We start from the raw sequence: 22,078 nt of genomic DNA on the forward strand, positions 1-22,078 counted from the left end.
GCACCTTTGCAGTGGCTTTAGTAGGCAAAGTGCTTTACCTTTCATGTAAGAATATTGGTTTTAAGAAAACTGACCTTTAAAGGGAAGACCTGGTCACTATTTGACTAATGGTAGCACTGAACAGAGGAAGAAGGATATAACCCCATCAGGGTAGATGCACAAAAGACAGTAGATTTCTTCTGACAGACTAAATTAACATCTTAAGAATGTTAATTCAGCATTGTAAGAATAAAGTTACAGCTTCACAATCATTTAGCAGCAGCTGTAAATCTAGGACTGAGTTCTGGTCTGAAAAATCATATTCCGGACTCCTGGGTGCAGAACTGCACCTCTGGGCTAGAGTGCAACTCTGTCATGTTCCCTTTAAGTGTCTGCTTGAGGTGCTTTGGCTCATAAAATGCATGCACTGCATTTTCTGCATTGAAAAAAGGTCTTTTCGTTAGTCTCCTGCACACTTATCACTGCAGATCCCTGAATCTGTATGTGACAGTTTCGTTTTACATTCCTATAGTGCTTAAAAGATAGCTTGTAGTGTGGGATGATTTTGGAAGCTGGTGCAATTTATTACACTTCCATTTCAGCTGTCTTGTTCTGTAGAATAACCTCTAATTGCTCTGCATCCCCATCTAACTTACTAATGAGATTAATTCTGTCTTGTGTCTTAGTAGTCCCTAATTAACATGATTTGTCTTCACTGTTAAGGGCTCCAGGGTATCGCAGCAAGCTCAGAATCACTGCTCAGTGAATTTTAGAAGTAGTTAATCTGTCCTTCCATGAGCAGAGCAAATGCAGTTAGGTAGCTTCAAAGGGCTAAATTCGTTGCAAGGCATTGATCAGAAAGAAAGACGAGGCAGCGCAGACCTCACCTTGAGCTGTGGCTGCTGGGCTGGATTCATGAAACAAGGCAGGAGGGAGAGACCCTTACCTGGCCCCAGCCTGCTGCTTTCCTTCTGCTCAATTAGAACATCCTGGGATGGGCACTAATTAACCATTGGGAGAGCAGAGGCAGGAAGACAAGTGAGCATTTGATGTGACTTCACCCAGTAAAACATGGGGAGCCATTTGGAGCCCTTACCCTAGTGTGGAAGCTGCAGGGTCATGCATGCCCACCTGCTCTGAGCCTGACAAGAGCGAGCTTTCCCTGGCACTGACAATTAAGAATAAACTTCAGTTCATCACTGAATAACTGGCAAGAGCCTTTGTGAAAATTTCTGAAAATCCATAGCCTTTTCCTCATTATTTTCTGCTGTCACACAGCTCTCACTGCCAGTGGCCTTTAGAAACTGGAGGTATCAGGAAACTGGAAAGCTTTCTTTACAGGTGGTTTCATGGCCACTCTGAAATGAGGAGACACTTTCTCTGGGCATTCTGCTGTTGAAACTTCCAGGTTCATCAAGTTTGAGTGAAAAGCCACATTTCATATATTTCAACATCAACAGCATAAAACAGAATGGCTTGAGGTTTGTTTCTGGATGTGCATCAACAAACCTGAAAACTCATTGTTGGAGGTGCTTGAAAATTGTGAATAGGATTGTAGCCTCATAAACAAGAGATGGTTTAGTGGATGGTTATTTTTGGCTGCTTGGTTCCTCTTTCACCTGTGTCCCAAGCTCCTGCAGTAGGTGGGTGCAGGGCAGACTGGGACTAAGAGAGCCACGGCAGAGCAAGCAAGGTGGTGTTCCTGGGCAGCTGGAAGGAAGAGAAGGTGGCACAAGGTGGAGTAAACGTGCTTTAATAGTAGACAATATGAACACAGAAAGTTCTGCATATCAGGAGACAGCAGAGAGAAACCAGCAACAAAGCTGATTCTACAAAACAGAGCCTTTTAAGTTGTTGATAAAATTACAGAGCACCAGGAATGTGTCCACTTAGATCAGATGAGCTTTTAGCAAAGTGCCCTGAGCTGCAAACAGTGGTCATACCTTTTGTTCTCCCTTATGTTTGTTATAATTGGAAAACAATTACATTATTTCTCTGAATGCTGGCATATTTTAATAATGATGCAACTTAATTAAAATCCTCTCTTCGTTCCATTAGCAAAGAAAAAAGTAAGCAGTGAGCAGAAGCACAGCTGCAGTGCCTCGGTCCTTTTCATAGCAGTGCCCCTGGCAGCAGCAGAACTAGTGACATGTCATTTACCCTCCCTGGCTCCTTGTTCCCTGTCTGTAATGTGCAGACAGCCTGTTGTCCACTTCGTAGCAAACATCTGCCTGACAGGCTGCACAGTACCAGTGGGGAACTGTGTCAGCTTTAACTAAGCCAGTCTAGCAGTGGGTGAGAAGCAAGCCAGATGAGTCTGTGCAGAGCTCAAGCTGCTGCAGTGCTTGCTGTGCCCAGAGGATGACTTCTGTACATCCAGCAAAGTACCTCTTTGTACCACCACAGTCAGCAGGACAGGTGTAGTGAATAGCTGCCTTGTGACTTGGACAGGCAGGAAGACCCAAGTGACTCAACCAGAAGCCAGAACAAATTGAGAAGGAAGATGTCTGTTACTGACGTACTAGTGTTATGCTGGGAAGAAGTTGGGAGTAAGCAACAGGTTGTTGTTGTGTTTAGAGAGTGGAGCTGAGTGTCAGCTAAGTGTCTCAGTGTCATTATTGTGATAAGCAGCAAAGAGTTTCTCCCTGTGGAATGTTATCTTGGAAGTATGATGAGAGATGATACTCCTAGTGTAGATGGGCTTATCTTCAGCAATTAATTTGCTCCAACTGTAGGTGGTAGGTACTATTTGTTGCAACTTTTTCCCATTTCCTATGTCTAAGTGTCTGTGTAGCAATATTCCTCCCCGCCCCCCTCTACTTCTGAGAAATTGCATGTTCTCTGCAGTGGTTCATAATATTGTAAAGCATGATGCAAAATGTCAGTGGTGGTTCTGGGATCACATTTATACAAGAGGGGAAAAAATCAGTTTGCGAATCAGGCAGGTACAACTTGCAAAGTTCATTCAGCAAGTCCTGGCAGAAGTCCAAGATCTGCTCCCTCACCATGGATCATGGATTATGCAGTGTGGTCTTGTGTTTGCTCTTCAGCAGAAATTGTCCAGTCTCAAATACTTCTAGCACACCCTTAATTTTAAGCATCAAGTCAACAGAACTAAACTGTAGGACTGGATTGGAAAACTTCACCCAAGGATTGTGGAATGTCTGGCAGTGGAACAAGCTGTACTGCAATCTCACTATTTATGGGTGGCTGCTTTTAAGTGTTCAAAACATTGCAGTGCTGCAGAGTAAAAATAATGTTGATGGGTCCATGTATAATTAAAGCTTTAGTAAGTCACTTCACCTTCAAACAGTACCCCCTCCATGTAATTTAAGATTTTGCTGTGTGTTTTTAGCCTTAGAAGTCTGTGAAAGTTTGTTGCAGTCAAGTTTCGAAGTTTTTGTTAAAAAACTCTGCATTTTTAGAAGAGTTAACTTTTTCTAAAGCATTAAATATGGGAAAAATCTCATTTTTGATGCAAAGGCACTGCTGTCTTACTTGCACGTGGGCTGTCTTCTGTAGATGCTACATAAACACTGTCAAGTCTGTTCTGACCACATGACACAGACCTCTAATAACAAACAGATGCAGAGCTCAGTGCTGGAGCTGCAGCGATGTACTGGGATAGTTGGAATCAGTCATGGGCATATCACACTTTGGGACATGCTGGTCATTTTTCATGTACGTAGGAAAACCAAAAAGCTAATGCTATATACAGCCTGCCTTCTGCAGACTTGGGAGTTGGAACAAACCCTGTGGAGACAAGAATTGCAAGTGCCAGCTCTCACTTGTCAAATGACTGTGTATTTTTGTCCGTAGTGAGGCCAAAGCAACTGGAGAGAGCCAGAATTCCCTTTGAATGTCCTTCTTATATGGAAGGGGAAAATAAAAACAATGTGCTGGCAGAAGCTAAACAAAACATTTTTAATAGCAGGCCACAGAGGAAAAAATCATGAGCTCCTCTCCATGGCAACATCTAGGTTCTGTCACGTTTGCTGCCTCCACTCTCTCCTTTCCTTTCTCCTCTCCCTCTCCTACCCTTCGGCTCCTGTTGTTCCTGCCTGAGTCCTGCCCACACAGCTGTCCATGGGACCTGGCATTCGCAGGCAGTCACTTTGCCACCGAGGTGTCTGCATGTCACTGTTGTCCCTCTCAGCAGATTGGAATCTGTGGAGTTCAGGTTTTTGATTCTAAGAGGTGCTGGGACCAAGTGAGCCCCTTGTTTCCTAAGCTGTGCATTGCTCATGCTCTTCTTCCCCCTCAAAGTGTTAAAGCCACCTATTCTCCCTAGTGCCCTTTCACTGTATTTGCCCTGCACTCACAAGCTGCAAGAGCTACAGTAGATGACAGAGTACCAGCCTTTCTGTGCAATAAGCTTGGAAAGGAAGCTCTCACGTCTCAGAGGGTGTAGGTGACACATCTGCACTGGTAGGTTCTCTCTCATGCAGCCTAAGCCCTAGTGAGTTCCAGCCAGGTGGAGACTGGGGACACTGGTGAGGATTCACACTGGCCAGAACACTTCTAGGGGGGGTTTATTTTGCGTCTGTTTTCTTAAGCAAATACACAAACAATTCTGCGCTTTATGAAACCTCAGCAGATAGTCATCCTGAGAGTTAATGCTTTGCAATTGCATTTTACTGTCTTGATAATAGTGTCCTTCCCACAGCCCAGCCCTACCTGAGCAAAAGAGGAAGGTTCTCAGCATCAGCAGACACTGCTTTAGCTCTTTATTCCTCAAATTTTAATAGTTCTCTTTCCCTCATCATAACCCAAAGGGCTACAGCTTAGTTTATGGATTGATGCCAAGCATGAGAGGCCTCCACATCTTTACAGCTCAAACTAGTGTATAAAAACAAGGTCATGACAATTGGGAGCCAAGGATGCCTTAACCAATAGATACCATGTTCACTGTTATTCTACGGAAACAAGCTCAATCCTTATTATCATTCTGGCACAGCTTTTTCTGACTCACACAAGGAAGAACCAACACATCTCATGAATTTTCAGCACATTCACATCTGCCTTACACACCTGCCAACAGTGTTTAATGACAGCTAATAATCATTTTACTTAAGAAAATTCAGAGACACATCAGACACATCCCCACACAGAGCGCTCCCCTGACACAATACAGCTACCCGGGTACACCTCCTCCCCACAAAACACGCACTCATTAGTTACATCACCGTGTCGATCCAACAGCCTTGCTCCCACAGACATCTCAAATTTCATTCCCATCTTTGCCTGTTCATCCCTGCAGCTGTGTGCCTTCTGCACCTTTGCTCCAGCTCCTGACATGGCCCTCTTTTTCCCCGCTCTGGGAGCAGAAAGAGAGGCACTATACTACTGCCTTATTTACTCCCAGCACTACATGGGAATGTCTTACATGATCTCCAGGCTTGCAGGAAGAGGAAGGAATATTTCCCAACCTCTCCCTGCCTCCAGGCTTTTGTAGGGTAGGGATCATCATCACAGAATCATCATCATCTCCACATGCTGCCCCTGATTGCAGTAATTTGGGTTTCTGCTGTTCTTCCATCTGTAGCAGGACAACTCATCAGGTGTGATTTCTTGCACCAGAGATGCTTTCTGTTGGGAAATTTCAGATATTTGGCAGTCAGTGGAAAGCCCACTAATAAATTGTCTGCATGCTCAAATTAGCTGCAGTTACGCTGTGGTCATCAGTGTCTCATCTCCCTCTGGTTTGCGTCCCAGCTCCAGCCAGGCTCCCACTTTGGATGTTTCTGGGAAGGTGCTGTCACAACTTTGCTCACAGCTGGGTCCTCCACATGAAATGTGCCAAGCTCCATGTCTGACTAAAGCTCTTGCAGGAGTGCTCAGGATAGGCTTTCTTGTAAAAACAGGAGAGAAGAACTTCTCTCGTACGGCTTAAGATATTCCATAACACAGTCCCTGCTGCACTCAGATAACACAGAGGACACTATTCAGGACAGGCTATGGTCTTGACCTCATGCCTTTCTCCCACCTGGATGGGTTACTCAAACAGTAGTAAACCAGGAGGGCCCTTTCTGGAGTGTGAGTTTTCACTCTAAGAGAAAAAACCTCAAACTCTTCCGGTCAAACTACTCCTGTCATACTCTGTGAGGCCAGGAACCAGCAGGTGATGCTCTCAGGTAGGGCCTGGCTGCCACGGTACCAGCATACACTGGAGAGGGGACTTTATCCTGAATGATCAGAGAGGAGAGAAACGGCAAAACCCCCTCCTTTGCCCCACCACTTACAGTGGTGTTCTACAGATAATGCTTCCCTTCACATTCAATGGGTTAAACTGTGGAAAACAAAAAGCCTTCTATGTTTACTGGTGTAATCTAAAAATACCCCAATTCTGCTGACAGCCAAAGCAAGCACAGCCTCCCAGGGGCTCTCCTCCTAGCCCACTACCACGTTGGTGCCCCAGCTGGCTGACACTGCCCCAGGTGAAAGAGCAAGATCAGTGTCACGTCTGCTCACAGACTCACTGCACAGGGCGCCTTCACCCTCTGCCTCCCAGCTGTTCCAGAAGAGCAAACCTCAGCTTCCACTCATCCCTCTGCCCAGCCCCTGGTACCTGCTGGCTCCAGCTGCCAGGGAGGCTGTTCAGCTCAGCCAGGTGATTGCAATGAACCCCAGTTCCCTGTGGGGCTGGACAAACAGACTCCTTAAGTAGCATAGGGAATATTCTCTTTACCCTCTGTCCCCAAAGAGGCCGTATTAATTAATGATTTAGAAAAATCCCAGATTTTACTGCAGTTTTGGTGGTTTTCATTGGGAAGATAGAAGTGTTTACTATAATTTATTTATGTTATACTGGCGTAACTATGTGGGCTATTAGTTTACATCTGCTTGTGAATTTGGCAGTTTGTTTGCTGGTTGTACTCACAGCCTGAGACCTTTTTGGACAGCTGACTTATTTGGCCAACATCACCCCAGATGCAGTTGGCATACCGAGCTTATGATTTCTTGGCTGCAGGGATTCAAGTGTCTGAATGTTTTGTCAGGAAGGGAAATGGTTTGGTGCCCCAGCTCTGACACAGCCAGGCACTATCAGCAGTTACAGCTTGCTTGCCTTCCTTCTCCTCCTCTCTGCCTCTTTGCTTCCAGGTGCAAGTACTTCCATTGGCAATGTGTGACTATGATGGCTTCTTAAGGGGAAAGCATCTACCTTGGCAAATGCATTTAAGACTCTCTTCTGCTTCTCATTTTCAAGCATATGTGGACCAGAGGAAAAATACTTCCATTTTATGCCTGCTGGCATGGCCCAGGACTTGTATTCAAAAATGCCTGCAAGCTCCCAGAGGTGGGCTAATCATAATTAATAAGGAAAATGCACTGGCATTGGAAAAATGAATTGGCTCCCATGAGTAGGAAAGTGGTCAGAAGAGGGAATCAGAAGCCAAGGTTCATGAGATTTTAATCCTAGTTCATGTATCAATCCCCAGTCCAGAGGGAGACACTTAGCTGCTCTGTTTGCTTTGTTCCTTTCTGAATAGGACTAGACATTAGCTTACTCATTGCGGTGTTTAGGGGATTAATTAGCTAATTCAGCACCTTGCTCTACTGATGTAAAAATCTTAAAAGCTTCCCTGGAAGGATGTGAAATTGTAGTTTAAGAATTATTGCTCATTTATGACCTTTCTTTGTAACACATCTTGGAAGAGTTAAAGGTAAGGCAAGAGGGGAAGATTTTCTTTTAAAAAAGAGACAGGAATTTCCATTTGGCAAGATTTTTTATCCTGATGAGAAAACATAAACACCCAGTCTCTGATCTTGCCTCAATTCATATTTAATCTCAGAGAGTGCTGTGGTGTAATTTTGAAGACAACAGTTTCAGGAAGTATGGGGGAAATATTCCAGACTTCCTTCTGCTTTAAAAAAAAACTATGAAAGAAGAAAAAGGTGGGTGAAGCAGGGCAGAGGTATCTCATAATAGCACATGGAGGACAAATACACAAGGAGGACAAAGCCACAGAGCAAAAGACTGTTTCTTTTAAAAAGCAATGGGGAGACTTATACAACATTCCTTGGGATTAAAATGACTTCCCCTTTTCCTCTCTGCAGACCCTTTTGTTTTTGGCTGATAAGGGGATGAAACCCTGTCTGTGAAAGCAAGAGGAAAAAGCCCAGGGGTCATTTCTCAAGCAGAGGAAGGTGCTCCCTTCTCCCCTCCAGCAATGCCCTGCTGTAGGGCTGCCTCCCAGCCCCCCAGCAGCATTCCCCACTGTCCTGCAGTGTAGAGCTGCTCCCTGCCTGCCCCATGCCCAGCTATGGTGAGCGGCAGAGGGAGTGGGTGGGAGTATAGAATCAGATAGAGCCAGTGGCAGGAAGACGAGCAGAGCAGGGTTTTAGGAGCTGATGGAGTGTTAGGAAAATGCTGGAATTGAAGCTTGCAGAAGATGGCAAGACTAAAAATAGGCTGTAGCCAGTCTTCCCTGGTGTTTTGGCACCTCAACTGCCAGATATCCTAGTGACCCACTGAAGAAGTGGCAGCAATGAAAAATATTATCTTTTCCACCATGTTGGCAGTGCAGGACAAAACGGTATTTTGCTTTTAACCTGATTGTTCTGCTCTCTTGGTCTGATGAATTTTCCTGGAGTGTTTCCTCCCTGTCTTCAGTCAAACCAAGGGGCTTCCAACCTTCCCCTGAGTTCAACAAGGCACTTAGGTGCATTGAAGATGTGCTCACTCCTACAGGCTGTTTGCAGGCTTCCATCCTTGAGAGGAAAAAGGGCAGTTTTTATGGAAACCATCATTTTAATTCAAGATACTGATTAAAGTAAACATTTCAAAGAACTATTTTATTCAGTACAATCAACAGTGGACCTTTGTATCTGCCTTAGCAATGCTGTATTTGGATTTGAAAAACCCAAAGACAATTCATAATGCTAAGAGGTGTTGAAATGCATACATAGATAAGGTGCCTGAACCTCATGGCCAACAGCTTGTACATTATAGGGGTCAGAAACAGTTGTGGGACAGACAAGGCTTTCCCAGGCTGTGGGTTTCAGCTAGCCATGACATCAGCTGTGAGCAAGTGATCTCACTTGTCCAATGGGGTAACTTTTGGAAGAATCTTTATGAAAGGTTGTTGTAGTGTAGTTTTGTTCCCTCAGCTTTAACTTTCAAGTTACATACATCAAGAAGATCCTTCCTTTGAAACATTTTAGGAGGTCTGAAGGGTGGTTGCAAGATTTGTAAATTGGTCTCAAGCAGAGCCAATGGCTGTAACACCAGGTCTCCTGGCTCCAGCACTTCAAGTTTAGCTACTTCTGCTTTGTGAAAACATGACCTTAGGTAACAACTTGTGACTGGTGAAAGCCATGCACAAAGATGCAGTGCCACATTAGCACCTCTTTTTTTGTGTCTGTGTACTCCTTGTAGAGCAGTATTTGGGAACAGTAACAGACTGCCAGACCTGTACAGCTTTCTAGAGCCAGTCCTGCTCTAACTCTGAGTGTAGTTTTCCCTTTTAGAGCTGCTGTATTTTAAGTGTTTCTCCCCAAGAGACAGCCACCAGGCAGAAAAAAGGTAGACTGGTATTTCCACAGACACACAGCATTCCCTTGAAAACTGCCTACAGTGCATAAATGGTTACTGCTGGGTGTCGGGGGAGGAAAGGAGCCAAACCCCAAAGAGTGTGTTTTCTGTCCTGTTCTTCAACTATACATATTGGTGTAATTCAGTGAGAGACAGCAGCATGTTTGAGTAAGATGTGGCTGTGCCTCCATTTGTCCTCCCGTAATGTGCTTCCAGCTTTTCAGCACTGCAGTGGTAGCACAAGAAGCGGGTCTAAGGGGAGGGATCTGGCACGAAGCCGTGGCTCTCACTGGGTGTTGTGCTGCTGCTCTGTCCCTAGGAACATTTGTATCTGCTTTCACCGTGCTGTGTGGAGCCCGAACTGACCTCCCTGACAGGCACATGTGTTGTGTCTTCTGGCTGAACATTGCTGCTGCTCTGATTCAGATCCTGACAGCGATCGTGATGGTTGGCTGGATCATGAGTATATTCTGGGGGATGGACATGGTCATTCTTGCAAGTAAGTACAGTGCACTCACCATCCTGACTTCTCCTCTCCGTGGCTGTGTTTCTGGGTCCCAGCTAATGTCCCTCCAAGCCACTGGACTGCACTGTAGGGAAGGATTGCCACATTATGGGCTCTGCAAGTCCATGAGAAACACAGTAAGCAGAGAAATTGCTAGGAGGGTTTGAATGGGCCCTGTGACACATCTGGTAGAGCCTCCCATCTCATCATCTGGGTTAGGAACTTTCTTTACCCTTTATCAAATGAAATGTGCAGGAAGGGAGGGCCTCCCTAGCACTGTGAACTCTCCTCTCTGGAGCCCCTTCTGCCCTGGTTGCATCCATTGGAATGGGAAAGACCTTTCTCCCTTGCAAGTCCAGCTGCATCTCTGTGCTTAACGAGACCTTTCTGCTGTCCCCAGAAAAGCCTTGGGGACTCTCCTCCCCAGAATACATTTACCCAATGTATTTTTCTTTCATGTGTCACACCAAATTCTTAGGCTGAGCAGAAGTGTTTAGTTGCTCCTAGAAGGACTTCTCATACATCCTTTGAGGAGCCTCTAAAACATTAGTCTAGGGGAAAACGAATCCTTTTTTAAATGTATATAATTTAGGTCATCCAGTTATTATATATTACTAATCCAGAATACAGACTCTGTAACTTTTATCTGCCAGAGACTTTTACTGGTGTAAAAGTTGTATCTTATCTCTTGTATCGTATTGCAGAGAATTGAGGTGACAGTCTCATCTCATCTACAAAGCCAGAAGCAATGCAGAGTTTAGGCTGCTGATGGCATCTGCAAGACCCTGCTCCCTTTCCTGAGGCTGGCAGAGGCCAATGGACATTGTCCCAAACCAAGCAGGTCTGAGACCTTTCAGGTTGACAGGACAGGCAGTTCCCAAAGCAAGCCCTTTTCCCAGAGACCATCTTACCAGCAGCTTTTGCCTTTTGGTTTGAAGGGGCTCCACTTTGTCATCTCTGCTGCTGACATCTGTGGCTGCATGATAGAGCAGAAGAGAGGATCTCAGGAAGTTGCCAGAAACCTGCCTGAAGATGAAATGAATGAAACTGGGAAAAAAAAGGGCAGGAAACCAGCACACATTTTCAGCTGTCACAGCCAGGGGTTAAACCCTCTCACCAAACCATCTGCTAATTTCTGAGCCAGCTTCAATTTGCAGGCTGAGTTAAGGCAACCCCCATACAGAGCAAACAATGGATATGAAAAAAAGGCAAAAGGCACTGCCCTTTGTTTCTCTCTGCAAACCACCTGCCACATTTCCTTCCAGATGTGCCTGCAGAGCAGGGGTAGCCCAGGCTACTTGTGAGGATAAATTGTGAATGGGTGTACATCTGTGATGTCTTTAAAAATCTGCCCAGTTTGTGTGTAATCCCATAACTGTGTTCATAATCATATGCTCTTCTGCTCTTCCTCTGCTGGACAGCCTACATATGCAATTCACTGCCTGGCAGGACTCCATTCTGCAGTTGTGGGGAGAGTCAGGAAAGCATCTGTCCTGATAAAGAGCTACAACTGAAATCATGACTTGCTTTTCTCCACAGTCCTGTTTTCCAGGTAGAGGGGTTGGGACTTATGAAAGTCATATTGGTTTTCCAGCTTGATTGTTGGGGAAAAACCATACAGCTTGGAAGTAACTCATGGAAGCTGTTTCCTGGATCCCACCAGTGTGGGAGGCAGAGGGTGGGTGAGCAGCATGTGGTGGGAGTGCTCAGATCAAGAGGTCCCCAACCACAGCACAATATTTCATCCATCTGGTGGTAGAGAATGTTAAGAGAAGTCAACATGTCTTACATTCACCAGGATCATCTGACAAGTTGCAGCCTTTGGCAGTTTCTTGCTGTCTCATTAAATAGCTGGTTTTAAGTTTACTTGCCATGCAGAGAAAATAATGGCTAAATAAAGCAGCTATAGCTGGATGGAGAATAAAAGAAAAAAATCAGTTTCAGTCGAAACAAAGAACAGAAGTGATCAGTTACTGTGAGCTGGATGAAACAGCCATGTCAGACCCAAAGTGTTCCTTGTTTTCATGTTAAAAAAACCCAAAAAACACAACTTAAGAAGAAAGCCATGTTTCAAATGCAAGAAATAAGGTACTTCATTTAAGAACACTGCCAGGAAACAGTTTGCTTTGGCTGGGTTTTGTTTGTGTACAATCAATTTGATGCACTGAACAGAAATTGTACACCATTGCAACTTGGATCTGCCTACAGATGGGAAATAGTTAAAAGAATATGAAACTACTGCCCACCTTTAATCTCCCTTGTTTTGAAATGGTTGAATCCATGCATCCCTGTAAGGGTGCCATGCTATTTGGATGGGCTAGAGGCAGGACACACTGGGTGGTGTCTACGCTGGTGGGGGTTAGCAGTGAGAAGAAGGGTGGAAAACAGCTGAGGCTCATGGACTCCAGTCAGGCTTTCCCTGAGGTTAAAAGTGCCTCACTCCCTGGATTAGGCCTGCCTGTCTATTAGCTGGTAGAGTTGGGAGGGAGTTAGAATCATAGGATCACTGAGGTTGGAAAAGACCTCCAAGATCATTTGAGTCCAACTGTTACCCCATCACCACCATGTTCACTACTAAACCATGTCCCCAAGTGCCACATCCACATGCCTTTTGAACAGGAGGCTCGTTGCAGCTTTTCATCTTCTAGTTCTAATTCTCAGCTGTGGAAGGGAGGAGCCTGCTCTGAGGATAATGTCATACTGTCTTTAATGAGGGGAAAAGGAGAAGAATTATAGGCCAATCAGGTATACTTGATTTCCTGGAAGAAGTAATCAAGGAAGTTACTTGTATGCATTTCAAAAATAAGAAACACTCCCACAAGTCAGCCTGGGTTTGTCCAGAGCAAGATGTGTCAGTCTGATTCCCTTCTGCAGCAGAAATTAATTTTGTGTGTGGTGGCAGCAGTCAGCCATCCCTTCTAACCTTCAGGTGCTGACCCCATCTCACACAGCATTCCTTCCAGCAAGCCAGGGAGGCATGGCCTGAGTGAAAATGCATTTGAAAACAGGTCTCTAAGTGGATTTCACTGAACTGGAAAGATACAAAGAGAGATGTGTTAAAAGGTCCTTCCTGAATCCAACTCTGCTCAGTATTTTAATTTGTGGCTTGATGATGGGCCTGAGAAGAGGGTCACCAGCCCCACAGCAGCAGCGGCTGCGAGGACAGCAGGCACAGCAAGGGCAGTGTCTGGATTCAAGCAAACTGAAGAAATAGTCTTAAAACAGTAAGTGCTACTCAGTAGAGACAAGCCCAAGACTCTACAGAAGGATTTATCAACTGCATAAATACAGGGAACAACTTGGTTTTCAGCAAAGGATGTGGCTGTAGGACAGGAGTACAAACAGCACAGGAGTACATTGCTGTGGAAGGAACAAACACTGCCCAGGCAAGTAGGAGCAGAGCCTGTAGGGAATTAACTGATCCCCTCACCTTTCTCTGCACATGTCAAACTGTGGTGAGGCTTGTGTCCAGCTTTGTAGTCTGTACTTCATGTGGAAACTCAGAGAGAGTCCAGAGGACCGTAAGACTGCAGCCATGTTGATGATGAAAATGTTCAGTAGGCTAGTAAACATGAGAGGGCAGCAGTTCAGCCTAAAACAGACTTAAATAACAGCAGGAAAGATCTGTGTGGAAATTAGGAGACATTTTCCCTCCAGTAAGGTCAAAATGCCGCAGAGGTGGGATGGCAGATCTGCCCTCTCTGTTCACAGAAGACTCCAAGAGCGAGTAGACTGACTTCTGTCAGGAGCAAGGTGGGACATGGGAAGAGACCAACTGACCTCAGGGGGTACAATCCAGCTTTCATCTGCTGTGTGGTGCCCTTTAGCAGAATAATATCCCAGAAGGAAGATTGAATGCAGTTTTGCTGTCACACTCAATTACTTTTAGCAGCACCATGGCATGGGGCATTCTCTCTGCTAATTTAAATCAATTGCCAGCTGTCATCACAGATACCTTCTTTAAACAGCCATGTGGCTTTGGGAATTGTCCTTTGCTGGACTGCTGTCGGAAGGCAAATGTGAATTAAAAGGAATCACAAATTATTTTGCAAAAAAAAGTGATCTGGACTCTTCCTTGTCTGCTGCCAATATCCAGCTGCCAGTGCTGCTGGGCTGTTCTACCTTCAAACCCTCATTGTGTCTGCAGGAATGAGGCATGGAGCTGAGGCAAAATAAAACTAATTAGCTGGCCAAGGCTAACTGGAAAGCAAGCCTCCTACAGCTTTCTGGGCAAAGTTCCCTCTGCTATAGGCACACCTTGTCCCCAGCCCACGCAGCACACATCTTCATTAGCCACATTGTGCAGAATGAGCACAGTGGAATGGCCTTTCCAGGAACTCCCTAGCTGCTCAGAGCCCATTATACAGAATTGTGTACCATTTCTTTACAGAAATGCCAGACAAATAATATAGTAACATCACACTGAGGTGGCACAGGGGACACAAGTCAGGGACTGTTTGTCCAGGCATTGTTTCACCTCTAGTGAATGCAGCCAAGAAGTCAGACCTGCTTTCTGAAGAAAGCCCTCAAAGGTTCAGCTTTTGGCCTCTGAATGAACAACGTGCTTGGCTGCACCATCACGCATGGTTTCACTGAATGGGGACTTCTGCTGACTCCCAGGGGCTGATTACCAGCCAGTAGTGAGAACTTACCTGTAACCACGGTGTCCACTTTGTCACTCCTTTGCTAATTACAGTGCTCAGACCGTGCCAGAAGCAGCAGCAGATGATTGCACAGTCACTGTACACTTGGGCTCTGAGGGACTTTGGAAAGCATCACTGAGCCCCTCTGCTCTGCAGGGCCCCTGCTAGGGCAGGTAACACAGCTGTTCTGGGAAGGAAAGGGGAATAGAAGGCATTTGAGTGACTCAGAGGATAACAGCATCCCAAAACAACTGGTAGACCTTCATGAGATGGAGAAAATTCTGAGGACAAATTGCCAGCTTAGACCTATTAAGTTTTTTTTAAAAAATCTCAGTAGAGCTGTCCCCCACACTATGCCTTAGGAATGTAGTAGAAATACTTTTTTGCTGTTTCCTACGAAATGCTGTGGTGGGGCAAGTTCCTAAAACATTGTAGGAATGTTAAATACGACCAGGGTTTGCAGCACCCAGACAGGTTGAGGCACGCTGTGGTTGTGAGTTACCTGCAGGTACAAGCAAACTCAGCAGCAAAACTGCCAAAAAGCCTTTGGGTGTCATTTTCCAAGCTCTCGGACTGTGAACAGCTTGCCATGTGCCCTCTGGTACACTGTGATGTCTTGTTTGCTGCCCTCCTTCAGTGGTTTGCCTTCAGTCAAACCCATGAAATACCAATGTCATGGAGGACAGTGTTGGTGGGAGCACTGCTCAGATGTGTTAGTCCATCAAACCTGTCTGGCTCAGGGCCAGGGAGCTGGAAAGCAGATGAGAATTTCCCCAGTCTTCAAACAAGAGTCCCAAATGAAATGATCCACTTCAAGTAAAAGGATTTTAAATAATGTTTAGCCTTGATGTGAATGTCTGACAATATAGCAGCTGTTCTCTGTTTATTCTGCAGCCCAAATTTGTTCATTGTTTTCTGGTTCTCCATGTGTTTCAGATATACCGTCTACAGTTACATTTCTCCCTCTCTCTTTCTTTCATGTTCCTTTGCCTCCTTTTGTTCACCATCAAAGTCTCACAAGGTAAGTTTGTTTCTGTTCTTGCTCTTCCTCCTCCTCACACCCTGTGGCAGCTCCCCACGGACAGCAGCGAGCATCGGCCAGGGCAAGCCATCTGGAATTCCCTTTGGCTGGTGCTGCCCACTGCCAGCCCAGGCCCAGCCATGTGCCTGTACGTGTGTGTGTCCGCCTGTCTCTGTGTCTGTCCTGTGGCTGCACAGCCCCAGGTATGTTCAAAATCTTCACACAGCATTGAAATGCCCCTCGGGCTGCCCAAGGGCACCCTTGGAGCAGAGCAGGAACCTGTTTCAGACTTGAGAGCACCCTCTGCATGAACCCAGTCCTGGAAGGACAGCCTGTGCACAGACTGGGTTCTTTTTGCCTCAGTCTTTGTTCATGGGAGAAGTCTAACTTCAAGTAAACTTGATTAAATCAGTAACTGTGCACAGACCAACTTAATCATGATCCCAGAGCTGTCTGCTCTACAGAACTGCACCTTACCTGTTTTGCAGATATACTAATGTAAGGCTGCTTCATACAGAATAGCTCTTGCTGTGCAAGAAATGCAGTAACTATTTGCCAAATATAAACTATTTCGTAAGTCTGAGGTATTGTAGTAAATAAGTTTAGCACAGGACAGGTCATTTTTGTGGCTTACTTTGGTCATGTAAAGAGAGCCACAGACTCGGCCACTGTAACTGCCTTCCAGCCAGCTTCAAAACTGGTAGCAGGACTGAAAAGATTCCTTAATATTAATTTTCTTATATCTCAATAAAAGGCATGCGTATGCAAGCAAGTTACTGTAAGCATAACTCAGCTTGCTTACTTTAGCTAAAGCTTTATGTCAGGCCCCAACTTTCTGGTCCATGGGATTGTTGTTTTTTTTTTTTTAACTGTGCTCCCTAAACAAATTAAAGGGATGCTGTAGACATGCCCATGTTACAGGTTTCCAACCAGCTCATCTTGCCTTCAGAGCTGACTCACACTTAGAACATAAATGCATACGAAATCCTCATTTTGTATTCTAGAAAAAGCTGTTTGAAAGTGATGAGAGTCTTTCTGTTCAGCTGCACACAATGGGCAGCAATGCAGTTAAGTGTCATTAATCTGTCCCTTGTGCTCATTTAACAGCAGGAGATCCAGACTGCCAAGGCTGGGTGAATGTGTGGATTTTTTCTAAAGTACAGCAAAGTTTATTTGTTCAAGTCAATTCTTAGTTCAACAAAAAGTCTCTTAAAGATACGGGTTCTGGCACCTGCTGGTACTTTGTGTTCAGTTTTTTTAAGGGACTTACAAAAGCCTGACATTAAGGGTTGGAAAGAAATATTAAAAAGCATCAGTAGAAAAGTGTTTGAAGAGTTAAGCATTCTTCTGAGATGTGAAATTTCAGACTTCTTTGAAATTCAAAATATAAAAATGACAGGCTACTTACATTATTTAAGCTAAGAAAAAAACCCTCCATATTCTTAAAAGCTTTTTTAGTGGAAAGATCTTACTGTGGCAGGAAGAGCAAGGACAGTTGGTTTGCTTCTTTAATGAGATATTTTGCATCAATAATATCATAAAAACAATTGCAGCTTCTCTTAAAAAGAAACCAGGTAAAGCTTCTGGTGCAGTCACTGTGACCACTTAGGAAAGGGTTAAAAAATCCAGTACTTTTCTCACTATTCTGTGTCAGCACAAGAGCTGTAGGTGCTCTCCTATTGCCATTCTCTGCACTAGTGCCCCAGGGAGAACAAGCTGTGTCCTATGGAATTTGCAGCCTGCCCTCAACCACTATGTGCAGGAGAGTAAATAAGCTGGGGCCCCAGGTCCCTGAGCAGCTGTGACAGGCAGTAGGACAAGCTGCTTTAGCCCTTGGAACATCCATGCAGCTGCAACACAGGGGGGACCTGAAGGGCTTTGCTGCCTTGGCTGGAAGGTGCATCAAACCTCATGGTCACAGAAACAGGAGAGGCTGTGGAGGAACAGAGATCCAGGCAGTTTCTCATTGCAATTGGTTTTGCTGCTGAAAATCTCAGTTTTCTCCAGGCCTGCTGGACAGCTGCTGTGCCCTAGCAAAAGCACCTGGAATTCTGCTGGGCTGGAGCAAAGCAAGTGCATAACAGGGCAGTGAGAATATCATTAGGGAAAGTGCCCACAGAGGCATCCTGAGGTCTGTGTTTGAAATTTGACATGTCAGGCTGTGATTAAAGGCATTCCCCTTCTTCTCCAAGAGGTGTTTGTTCACCTCTAAACTGCTGTGCAAATTGGTTGCTGCTGGAGAGCTCAGTTAGCAAAAGCCAGCATGGGAACAAAAAGATGGATAAAGGAAACCAGCCTTTTCCTACCTGGCATTCCTCTGGAAGGACAAGGTTCAAAAGTAGATCTTAAGTAGAAGTGTGTCAGATGCACGATCAGCAAAGTGCCGGGTCAGTGCTTGGGAACAGCAGCATCCCTGGAGCAGGATATAAGGGCATACATTTCCCCTACACTGCAGAAAAACACGCTCTATAAAAGTCTTAAGTTATTGTACAGGTTGTACTGGAATTATGGCCACCGGTACCTGCTGTGCTTTTATAATCTCCTTGAGCAGATGTGCCTCAGGCAGGGCTGGCAGCAGGCAGGTGCTGCAGCAGCATCTGCATGGCTGTGCCCAGGAAGGTGGCTGCACCAGGCAGGTGTTGGGTAGAGCAGAGCAGGGTGGCTTGCTGGGCTAAGGCTGCCCGGGGCAGCCTGACCACAAGGGAGGATTAACAGCCCCCGTATTTTCCCACATTGTTAGCTACTCCTGGTAAATCAGGCTTGTGGCTTGCTTGAGCCTCACTGAGGATCCTTGTTAGGAATCAACTCTAATCATGTTCCCTTCCCCTCCCTCCTCACAGGCTACAAGGAACAGGGGATCCCACAGCAGCTGTAGTGGCTGGGACAAGTATGGTCAGAGAAACACGGCGAGAGATTTCCTTTGGCAGCTGTGGGCCACGGACCTTTTCATTACCCTTTGTCTCTCTTCTTCTTCCTTTTGTTTTGTTTCCTTCTGTGTGAACCCTGTTCATCTGCCTGTCCAGCGGAGCGGAGATGCAGAGCAGCCGGCGCAGACTTGCACTGATCCCACTGAGCAGCGGAGATGAGGCAAGCACGGCATGGGTTGGGACTGGTCCTGGCAGCACGCAGTGGGCAGCCACCAAGGAGGAGGACTGTGCCAGGAAAAGGAGACACCCTCTGTCAAAGATGCATCTGGGCAGGAGCTGAACCAAGGGAGTGGGAGATGACTGCCTTCTCTCTCCTCCCAGGGGAGGTCACTGAAGACATTTTTCCTCCTTTCTGTGCTCACTGTTAAAGGAAACTGGCTGTGAACATCAAATGCCAAGGAGCTATTCACAGATATATGTATAGTATGTAAAAGCAAACCAGTGATACTTTTTTCCCCACCCCAAGATTCCATCCTTGACTGCTCTGCAGTAGTGGAGGGTTCAGCCCAGTCTCCTCTGCTGTTTGTATATATGATACTCAGTGAAGTTCTGTCCTCACAGATGTCTTGAAAAACGTGCTTGCTGTAATACGTATTGTACTGCTCAAGTGATCTGGGGCCATCCCCTGCTTCCATCTGCTGCCACCATGCAAAGACCAGACCTCCCACCGGCCCCTGGGGAGACTTCATCTATCAAGGGACCGGTGCCCACCGCTCCTCTAGGATGGCAGATGCAGCCATGTGTTGCCCAAAGCTCCTAGTGTAAAACAATACTGGGGGAGGCAAAACCCAAGAATTTTCCTCCCTCTGGAAGAGACTTGCTGGCAGTGTCTCCAAGGTTTGGAAATGGATCGCTTTACAGCATGACGTGTGCTCCCGGCTGAAGCAGCGTCCCAGCTCCACTTCCCTGGGGTAAGTGCCCAAACCTCGAGTATCATGACCTGGTGCTAACCAGGTGCTCAGCAGTTGTCATGGTTGGAAGGCCCACGGCCAAACGGGGTAGGGCTGTGTTTTCCTGGTTTGAACACATGATGTGCAGAGTTGCATTGGCCATCCAGGTGCAGTGACCCCTCTCACCCTGGCTGGTATTTAAACAGCGTGACAGGAGCTCAGCTTGGTGTCAGCTCCTGACTGGTTTTGCACTCCAAAAAGGTGGTGGAAGGAGCCCTGCTAAAAGAGGGCAAAACCAGGCTTCTGCTCGCATCAGGGAGGGTCCTCCCATCCAGAGAAGCTTCACGCAATCCCACTGCCAAAACTGGGAACCAGCTGAGCGTGGCAGAGCTGAGACCCGCATCCAGCCCATTGCTCCTGCCAAGAGACTGTGGGCAAGTGGGTGGCAGCAAATTCCACTGCCCTATAAGCTCCTGGCCTCTCTTGATATGATGGTTTGCTTTTAACGCAGGCATTTGTTTTTCATGCAGAGCAGATCCTGTGAGCTCAAATACCTCCTATTGCAAGAGAGCTGGGGTGTCAAACAGCAGCAAATGCCCCTGAGCATGGGTGTCTCCTTGCCAGGCAGAAATCATGCATCACCTGGCTGTTCTCCACACACAGTTTTTAACCCTCAGAGGCACAGCAGGGGTACACTGGGCAGGACAGCTGTCCCTCGAGGCTGGAGGAGAGCCCTGCACTGGGGAGGGCACATGTAGGTTCTGCCCCCAGGGAGATGGTGGTGTAGGAAGCTTCTTTCATGTTTTAATGTAAATGTATGGCTTAGCCTCCCCACAGGCCCAGGTGCTCTCCTGAAGGCTGGTGATGCAAGACCTTTCTTCCCAGAAAGTTTTCTACCTGCCCAATGCCCACACTTCACTGTGAGCCCACAGCCTGTGGAAAGCAGGCACCATTACTTCTCTGCTCTCCCAGCTCAGGAAGTCCTTCTCCAGAGCTAATGATAAATCATTATCCACAGTCCCAGGACAGGACCCTTCCAAAGCAGCAGCATAGCTGGAAAGCACCTTCACAAGCTGCTGCTGTCATCAGTGGGAACTCTTCTTTTGAGGTCTGTAACCAACCCTTAAGTCACCCAAACAGCTTGCCAGCTCAGCTGCAGTGAACACAACAACAAAGAGCTATGGTTACCCCTCACAGAATGGCTGGTTCATGAGCAAATGCCAAGCATTGCCCAAGCATCAAGGAAGTTGTGCCACGGTGTCAGGATGGTAATGCAGGAGCCTCAGCAGGCATGAATAACAGGTCATGGATGAAAGAAACCAGGCAAACCTTTGGGTGCAGAAGCTCTGAAAAAGAAACAGCCAAGTGTGGCTTACGAACAATTTCTTCTGGTGCCTGTGAAGTTGGATTCACTTTTAGAAGATGGATTTAAATATGTAGTGGACAGGCAGTGCTGGAAACCTTGGTCTGTGGGGAGGATTGAGCAAGCTGACGTTTTCCCTGGGCATTAAATCGCCAAAAGTCACGTCTTTGTGGCATCGGATGTCAGACCAGCAGCAGATGCCTCATCCCACAGACCCAGGACCTGTACAAAACCTCATCTGGGAACAAAAAGGGGCAGAATTAGCTCCTCTTCAGCATCAGGGTTTTGCTGGCCTTCTAGGTCACAATTGATGCTGTTGATCTCTGTGCTCTAGTGGAGATGGGAGAATGGGATTACTTGGGGAAGGACTTGTATGGAAATGATGCCCTCCCTGGGATGCCTGCGGGTCTCCAGAGAGCATTGCTTCAGTTAGGTATGTGTGCTGTCTGCATTTATGGCATGAAGGAGTTTGTTGCTGCAGTGCAGCACTGCACAGGGGAGGTGAGGGATTTATAATTTACTTTCAAGTTTTGCTTTATAGATTTTTTTCTTATTTTTGACCTTTCTATCAGATTGGTGAAGCCAAGAAAACACTCAGTACACCATTTAGGAGACTCCGAAATCAGCAAATGACACTCAGGCCTAAAGGCCTTATTTCTGTCTGTTGTGGTGATTTGCTTAATCAACTTTAATTAGAAGCAGACAGATTCCCACTCTCTACTTTAGGACAGTAGCAACTTTATAGATGGGCCTTGCTATCAGACAGCAGGCATCAAATTGCATTTTCCCCAAAGCTGCACCACAGCAGTAATAATGGTGATAAAATCCTCAGCTTTTTCCAAAAGTCCTGATGAAAACTAGCCTTGCCAAGCTCCCCCCAGCCCGGGTGTGAAAAGCAGCCTGTTTTCAGGCTGTGGTGAGCCCCTCACCCTGGTTTCAGGTCTCCCCATGGCAAGTATCAGGGAGCTGCAGTGAGCTCAGATACCGAGCCCCGGGCAGGGCTGGGGCAGCTGGAAGGGATGGCCTGAGCGGTCACATGAGTGTTCTGCTCAGTTCCATCTTTAATATCACAGCCTCCACTATGACTTGTGTTTCCTCCTCTCCTAAGAGGCCAGAGCTTTGTACCAGGGACAGGCCAGACAGACCCATGCCCTCGAGGGGTTCCTGTAAGCCTGTGGTGGGGAAGCTGGCAGCAAGCTGGAGGAGTGCATGTGG

General features: G+C 46.3%; 1 protein-coding gene across 5 annotated transcripts in view; it reads left to right on the forward strand.

The window, feature by feature from the left end:
• The window catches only part of STUM (stum, mechanosensory transduction mediator homolog), a 58,266-nt gene that overhangs the window by 23,467 nt on the left and 12,721 nt on the right, over window positions 1–22,078 (forward strand). For 4 of the 5 annotated variants that reach the window (XR_011699858.1, XR_011699856.1, XR_011699853.1 and 1 more), the window contains exons 2-4: window positions 9,834–10,013; window positions 15,599–15,683; window positions 18,707–19,521. Coding sequence is in view for 1 of the 5 variants with exons in the window: in XM_071579730.1 (XP_071435831.1) it covers window positions 9,834–10,013; window positions 18,707–18,747 (221 nt within the window). In the remaining 4 variants the exon portion in view is untranslated. Of the gene's footprint in view, window positions 1–9,833; window positions 10,014–15,598; window positions 15,684–18,706; window positions 19,522–22,078 lie in introns of those variants that run through there. The other variant, XM_071579730.1, reaches the window with a different exon arrangement.

The sequence above is a fragment of the Pithys albifrons genome, chromosome 2 (assembly GCF_047495875.1).
Source record: "Pithys albifrons albifrons isolate INPA30051 chromosome 2, PitAlb_v1, whole genome shotgun sequence".
Classification (NCBI taxonomy): domain Eukaryota; kingdom Metazoa; phylum Chordata; class Aves; order Passeriformes; family Thamnophilidae; genus Pithys; species Pithys albifrons.